The sequence below is a fragment of the Eriocheir sinensis genome, chromosome 9 (assembly GCF_024679095.1).
Source record: "Eriocheir sinensis breed Jianghai 21 chromosome 9, ASM2467909v1, whole genome shotgun sequence".
NCBI classification, from domain to species: domain Eukaryota; kingdom Metazoa; phylum Arthropoda; class Malacostraca; order Decapoda; family Varunidae; genus Eriocheir; species Eriocheir sinensis.
This window is the reverse complement of record NC_066517.1, coordinates 19180056-19188093: the sequence shown is the minus strand read 5'-3', so window position 1 is coordinate 19188093 and position 8038 is coordinate 19180056. Positions and strand designations below refer to the sequence as shown.

The window sequence follows — 8038 nt, the reverse complement described above, 5'->3', positions numbered from 1 at the left end:
CCCATCAGTCAGTCAGTCAGTCTCGTCGTCGTCGCTGACCAGTAAGTCCACGGCCTTGCTCATGTCGTCCTTCTTCCCGTTCTTTATCCAGCCCAGGAAGTTCTCGAGCCGTTCATCCTTGTGGGTCTTAGGGTCTCGAAAGTCCTTCTTGAGTCTCTCCTTCTTTTGCCTGATCTTCTCCCTCGTCTCCTCCGTCCTCCTCATCAGCTCCTCCCTCTCCTTCCTCTCCTCCTCTTCTTGCTCTCTCTCCCGTTCTCGTTCTTTTTCCAGTTCTCTTCTTCTTTCTTCTTTCGTCTGTTTCTTTTTCATTTTCTTCTCCTGTTTTGCTTTTATCCTTTTCTCCGCCTTGGCGAGTTTTGCTTCCTCTCTCTGTTTGCGGATTTTCTCTTTTTCTTCTTCTTCTCGGCGTTTTCTCTCTTCTTCCTCCTCTTTGCGTCTTCTTTCTTCCTCCTCTTCTCGGCGTTTTCTCTCTTTTTCCTCTTCCTTACGTCTTCTCTCTTCCTTCTCTTTCTCCTTGTGTCTTTTCTCCTCTTCCTCTTCCTTCCGTCTTCTCTCTTTCTCCTCTAACTCTCTACGTCTCCTCTCTTCTTCCTCCCTCTCCTTGGCTCTCCTCCTTTTCTCTTCTTCCTCCTTTCGTTGCCTTTCCCTCTCTTCTCTCTCTTTCCTTTCTCTTTCCTCTCTCTCCTGCTTTTCTCTGGCCTCCCGTTCTTGTCTCTCCTTTTCCTCCCTCGCTGCTTTCGCCTTCCGTTCCTCTTCTTCCTTTCGTTTCCTGCGCTCCTCCTCCTCTACATCCTTTGGCGCCCTTTGTATGGGAACATGATACCCTTGGCGCCTTAGCCGTATATACTCAGCCGCCGTCATCCGGGACATCGTGAACAGGTAACTCGGACACTAATGACACAGGTGAGGCAGACTAACTGAAGAGCGTACAAGTGTTACCAGCACTGGATTTCTCTTAAAGCCTCTGAAACCACCTGTGTGTGATATGGTGGAGGTTATTCAAGAGCACCTGGTTTTGAGGCACGACGAGTAGTTAGTGTTACCTTAATTAGCGATATCACAGGTAAATTATTGGTTGTTCAGCGTGTTATTAGTGTGGAATTCCTAATAAATACACTGAAGTCCTTTGTGATGCTGTAATTATCAACGGACACCTGGTTTTGAGGTAATGAGAGGAGAGTTACATTATGGCTCAGGTGAGATAAACTAATTAGTGAGCCTAGGTGTGTTTATAGTACAGAATTCCTTATAAATACACTGAAATCCTTTGTGAGGCTTTAACGATCCACGAACACCTGATTATGAGGTAAGACGAGTCGTATTGCATTAAGTCACAGGTGAGGTCAACTAATTGGTGGCCATACAGGTGTGTTTATAGTACATGATTCTTCATAGAGCCACTGAGCCACTTGTGATGCTGTAATAATCTACCACCTGAGTTTTGAGATGAGGAGATTGAGTACCGTAGAGTTTCAATAAATTACATACGAGTCAAGGAATATTGTTATTTTGAGTCTTTTTTCCTTTCTTTCTTTTTTTTTCTCTTCGTCTCTGTTCGTATCAAGACGCTCACTTAGATCTGTCTCGTCGGCTGTTCTTCAAGTAAATCAGGTCACATTTAAAGACAAGGATATATTGCTGAACTAACGGTCCTTTTGCCTTCCTCTTCTTTTCCCTCTTTTTAGCTGGTCAGTAAGTAAAAGTTATCCTTATATCTCTCCTCGTATGCTGAATGCAGAGATGTTTATAGTTTATTTATGCCTTTTCCTTCATTCCTTTTTGTTTTTCCTTGCAGTCCACTCTTATCCACTCGAGACTGGAAGATAAAGCAACGTAGATTTTTTAATGTCTTTTTTTCTTTCTTCCTTTCCTTTTCTCATTTTTCTTACTTGCTTCCTTTCTTTCTTTCTTTCTTCCCTCGATAGTTTATGTTAGAAGTCCACCTGCACCTGTTCTCGTTAGTAGTGCCGTGAGAAAATCAGTGCACCTGGAGAGGCAAGGCAGGTGAGGGAGTCCACGTGAGGTCTGTGGGTGTACTGAGCAGGTAAGTCGATGAAACCCTTTAGCTACCAACACTATACACGGCCCATAGATACCAGGCGTGCGTGAGTGTGTGTGTGTGCAGGGCCGTAATTTGGGGGGAACCTAGAGGGACCATAGCTCTCCTAATGTTTTCTATATCGGCCTCAAAATGCCCCCAAAAGTGCTTATTAAAAAACATTCCCTCTCCTGCGCATGCTCGCTTCGCTCACCAACATCTTCCCCCCACCTCAAGAACCTATGATGCCCTCTGACCCCCCCCCAAAAAATCTGCCAAAATTACAAGCCTGGTGTGTGTGTGTGTGTGTGTGTGTGTGTGTGTGAGAGAGAGAGAGAGAGAGAGAGAGAGAGAGAGAGAGAGAGAGAGAGAGAGAGAGAGAGAGAGAGAGAGAGAGAGAATGCGTGTTGCTAGGAATCTATGTTGCTATTACAAAACACACACACACACACACACACACACACACACACACACACAGTAACATTCTCCCGATGCCTTCAACATTCCAATTATGCAATGGAAACCTTTAGTGTAAAATGCAAGGAATATAGGAGCTTGAAGGGAACAAAAAGTAAAAATAACAATAGATTAACGACGCTTTATATCATCGTTATTAGTGTGAAGTGAACAAAACAATGAACCAGCTAACAATTGCCCTAAAAGAGGAAACAAGGCCGAGAGACCGTAACATTTATTCTATTTTTTTTCAAACGTTGTGTTCAGTAAGAACTAACAGTGAACCTTGCGTTGGTACAAAGTAAGATGTAACATTAAAGCGGAATTTGCAAACAAAGTATTGAAACAAATGGGAACAATGTGCCGCCTCGCTGAACATGAAATGATTCCAGTGAACTTAAGGAAACCTTTAAATCGACTTAAAACCTCAACCATAAACTGGAACAAAAATATCCAACGGGTGTCATTGTAACAATTGAGTTTGGAATAAGCAATTACCTTCTTCGTAATTAATACATTTTTGCATTCCCTCGGGTTATATCAACTAGTGACCTTATTTTATAGGACTTGTTCTCTCATGAAAATTGTCGGAGACGAATCCGCTAAGGAATGACTGTGATGTATTGCAGTATTGGATAAACCTGCACATCACAATAAAACTTCTCATATATATATATATATATATATATATATATATATATATATATATATATATATATATATATATATATATATATATATCTATATCTATATCTATCTATATATATATATATATATATATATATATATATATATATATATATATATATATATATATATATATATATATATATATATATATATATATATATATATATATATATATATATATATATATATATATATATATATATATATATATATATATAAAAATCTTTCAGTTACCATTTTCAAACGCGATAAGGTTAAATAAGGAAAGAAAATGTCTCATAATTTCCCTTGACTTGAGCAACTTTTAACGGACCCGAATGTGAAGAAAAATAATCCCATCAGCTCTTCATATCGAGGATATACACCTTTTTCCACATGCACACTATCATGTTACTGAACAGTTTCAACATAACTTTCTATTGCATAGGAACTATATAAAAATCATATGAGGATTAGTTGTTGGGGCGGGTGGCTTCACTCCAAGGATTCAATGTTCTTTCTAACAATTCCAATATCATTTCAAGGCTTTTACGAGCGACCTTACATTGCATCCGCCCCTTGAATCACTTAAAAATTCCAAAACCGCCGCCATCTTAGTGACAGTGGACACGTAGACGCCGTTGAAAAATCGGACGAAGGTTTAGTCGTCGTCGTCGTCGTCGTCGCTGACCAGGAGATCGACGGACTTGCCCATGTCGTCCTTCTTGCCGTTCTGCAGCCAGCCCAGGAAGTTTTCGAGTCGTTCATTCTTGAGAGCTTTGGGGTCTCGGAGTCTCTCCTTCTTCTTCTTCATCTTCTCCTTTGTCTCCTCCTTTTTCTTCCTCAGCTCCTCCCTCTCCTTTCTTTCCTCCTCCTCCTCCTGCCTCTCCCGTTCCCGTTCTCTCTCCCGTTCTTCTTCCAGTTCCCGTTGTCTTTGTTCTTTGGTCTGTTTTTTCAGTTTTTTTTTCTCCTGTCTTGCTTTCATTTTTTTCTCCTTTTTGGCGCGGTCTCTCTCCTCTTTCTCTTTGCGTCTCCTTTCTTTTTCTTCTTCCTCTTTTCGTCGCCTTTCCTCCTCTTGTTCTTTGCGTCTTTTCTCTTTCTCTTCTTCTTCTTTTCGTCTTTTTTCTTCTTCTTGTTTTCGTCTTCTCTCTTTCTCTTCTTCCTGCTTTCTTTTCCTCTCTTTCTCTTCCTCCTCCTTCCTTCTCCTCTCTTCCTCCATTTCCTTCCGTTTTCTCTCTTTCTCCTGTTCCTCTTTTCGCCTTCTCTCCTCCTCCTCTTCCTTGCGTTTTCTCTCTTCTCTCTCTTTCCGTTCTTTTTCCTCTCTGTCTCTTTTCTCTTTCGCTTCACGTTCTTGTCTTTCTCTCTCTTCTCTCGCTTCTCTTGCTTTCCTTTCCTCCTCTGCCTTCCTCTCCCTTTCCTCCCGCTCCTTCTTTTCTCGCATTTGTCGTTCCTTTTCTTCCCTTTCCTTCCTTTCCTTCTCTTCCCTTTCCTTCCTCTCCTTTTCCTCTCGTTCCTTCCTTTCTTTCTCCTCTTCTAAACGCTTCACTCTCTCCTTCTCCTCTCTGTCTCTCTTCTCCTTGGCCTCCTGTTCCTGTCTCTGTCGCTCCTCCTGCGCTCTCCTCTCCGCCTCCTCTTCCTCCTTTTTCCTTTTTATCTCCTCTTCCACCTCCTTCGGCGACTTCTCTACAGGAACATTGTACCCTTTGCGTTTCAAGCGTACGTACTCGGCAGCAGTAATCCGAGACATCCTTGCAGAAAAAGACAGAGGAAAAAAAAATATTATACTAAAAATGCAGAGAGAAATAGAAAAAAAAAAATACTAAGTGTGCGAGAGGAGTGGAGAGAAGAGGCGTAAAGGAAGCCAACATCAATAATTAGGGAACAAACAATGGAGGATGATATTTAGAAGACAGAGGAAAGAAAACATAATACTAAGAAGTGTGGAAAGAGGAATGGGGAGAAGAAATGCTGAATATAATTAGGCGTGATATAAAGGAAGCAAATATCAGTAACTAGGGAACATACAAAGCGGTTGATGTTTTGAAGACAGAGGAAAGACAACATTTTTACTAAGAAGAGTGCAAGGAGGAATGGAGGACAGGTGCTGGATATAACTTGACGAGATATAAAAGAAGCCAACACCAATGACAGGGGAACAGACAAAGGCGAATGATATTTGGAAGACAGAGGAAAGACAACATTTTTACTAAGAAGTGTACAAAGAGAAATGAAGAGAAAAATGCTGGATATAACTTGATGAGACATAAAGGAAGCCAACATCAATGACAGGGGAACATACAAAGCCGAATGATATTTAGAAGACAGAGGAAAGAAAACATTTTTACTAAGAAGTGTACAAAGAGAAATGAAGAGAAAAATGCTGTATATAACTAGATGTGAAATAAAAGGATACCAACATGACTGATCAGGGAACAAACAAAGCCGAATGATATTTGGAAGACAGAGGAAAGACAACATTTCTACTAAGAAGTGTACAAAGAGAAATGAAGAGAAAAAAAAATGCTGGATATAACTAGACGTGATATAATAAAAAAAAGATGCCAACATGAATGATCAGAGACAAAGGCGGATAATATTTAGAAGAAAGATGTAAGAAAACGTTTTTACTAAGAAGTGTACAAAGAGAAATGAAGAGAAAAAATGCTGGATATAACGAGGGGTGACATAAAAAGATGCCAACATGAATGATCAGAGACAAAGCCGGATATTTAGTTGACAGAGGAAAGAAAACATAATACGAAGAAGCGTGCAAAGAGGAATGGGGGAGCTAATGCTTGATATAACACGGCGAGGTATAGAGGAAGCAATGACTGATAAGGGAATAGGCAACAGGTAATACGCAAAATGGGAAATATTCTAGTGATGATTAAGCATAAAAAGTGAACGCGGGCAGATCAGTGTGTGCTTCCCTTTACTTATGTTTTTTTTTTTAATCTTTTTTTCGAATACTAAAAAAAGTGAGACAAAACTGTATCCATGTTAAAAAAAAAGATGATTGAAAGTCACTTAACACGACACTGATATCTCTCTCTCTCTCTCTCTCTCTCTCTCTCTCTCTCTCTCTCTCTCTCTCTCTCTCTCTCTCTCTCTCCTTTACTTTCACTCTCGTTCTCCCTTCTCTCTTTTTTCTCGTCATAATCACTCTCTTCCTTCTACTTCTATTCATTCTTACATGTCTCTTCCTACATTCATTCTACTTCTCCTCTTCCTTCTTTTATCTCTTCCCCTTTCTTACTTTCATTCTCCTCCTTCTCCTTTTACCTCTTCCTGTTTTCCCAATCCTCTATCGTTTATTTCTCCTCCTCCTGCTATCGCCTCCCTTCCTTCATTTATCCTTTTTTTTATCCTTACCTCTTTTATCTTCCCTTCCTTCTTTTATCTCTTCCTCATTTACACATCCTCCCTCGTCTGTTTCTCCTCTTCCCGCTATCCCTATCTCCCTTCCCTCTACTCTTCCCTATCTTCACCTGATGGGCGGGGCGGGGCGGCCGGTGTGTAAGGGCGGGTAAGGGCACCTGGAACACTGGGAGCACAGGTAAAGTGAAGAAGATATCTCACAACCGAGTCGCGTGCGCCGCTTGGCCACGCACCCCATAGAAACGTGATGCAAACAGAACCCGAGTGTCTGTGTGTGTAGGGAGGGGAGGGGGGGGGAGTTGTGTGCGTGTGTGTGTGTGTGTGTGTGTGTGTGTGTGTGTGTGTGTGTGTGTGTGTGTGTGTGTGTGTGTGTGTGCGTGTATGCCTTTCGCGTGCGTACATATCCGTTCGTAATGAGTCGATCTGTTTCTAAGGAAGCGTCACCATCACAACACGCGCGCGCGCACACACACACACACACACACACACACACACACACACACACACACACATTTTACTTTGAGACAAGGTCAGTTCCCCTTTTAGGTACACAACACACACAGACAGATAAAAAGACGAAGGCCACACACACACACACACACACACACACACACACACACAACGATAAAAGGGTTAGAGATAAGGAGCTATAATAAAAGGGTTAGGCATAAATGACCCATAAAAAGGTTATAAGAGGTAAAAGAACAACAAAAGTGTTAGGAATAATAGAAAGAACCTGTCACTAGAGAACTATCATTTTGAGAAGGTTGCTTTAATGCGTCGTAGTGAGAGTGGTCTTGACGATAATGAGTGCGTGTATGTGGATAGAATAATAATAATAATGATAATAATAAATTGACCCCTCTTTCGGCCACCTCTTTGGATTCTTTTTAGGAGCAGCGAGTAGCGGGCTTTTTTTTATTATTGTTTCCTTTTTTTGTGCCCTTGAGCTGCCTCCTTTGTTGTAAAATAATAATAATAATAATAATAATAATAATAATAATAATAATAATAATAATAATAAAGGTAATAAAAATAATAATATGCTTATAATACTTATAATTATTTGGAGTCTGCAGAAAAGGCAAGAAATAATTAGTGAGTAACCAAGGTAGTGAGTGTTTTGTGTGTGTGGAAAACAAGTGAATAAATAACAAAGAATACAGACTAATTTATCTGATTTAATTACCCCTTCCAAAATATCTAATTAAGCCCTGGTAGGTGGACGGCGTAACAGGTGAATGACGTGCGCCGCGCTGTGAAGAATGGAATGATGAGATTGTAAAGGTGAAAAAAAAAAAAAGTATACTCCAGAGCGCGGTAAAGAAAATAATTCAAGAAAAAATGTAGTTAAGTTAGTTGTTCCTGTAGGTCGTGTAGTGAAGTGTGAAATGTGACGTAAAAAAAATGTTAAGGCGGGAAAGGTTTGTGTCTGCCACGAAACTGGAGTCATGGTGATAATATTGATAGTGATAAAAACTGGAGTCATGGTGATAA

General features: G+C 40.5%; 1 protein-coding gene across 1 annotated transcript; it reads right to left on the bottom strand.

The window, feature by feature from the left end:
* Nucleotides 1–3414: 3414 nt before the first annotated feature.
* Nucleotides 3415–6740, bottom strand: LOC126996321 (uncharacterized). The gene is made up of 2 exons (XM_050856695.1): nucleotides 6652–6740; nucleotides 3415–4911 (listed from the first exon to the last, which is right to left on the bottom strand). The coding sequence occupies exon 2, from the start codon at nucleotides 4908–4910 to the stop codon at nucleotides 3825–3827; it is 1086 nt and encodes a 361-aa protein (XP_050712652.1). The 5' UTR covers nucleotide 4911; nucleotides 6652–6740; the 3' UTR covers nucleotides 3415–3824.
* Between the last annotated feature and the right edge of the window lie 1298 nt (nucleotides 6741–8038).

Bases quoted from the DNA above. Each gene is read 5' to 3' on its own strand.
- LOC126996321 (XM_050856695.1), bottom strand. From the start codon at position 4,910: ATGTCTCGGATTACTGCTGCCGAGTACGTACGCTTGAAACGCAAAGGG.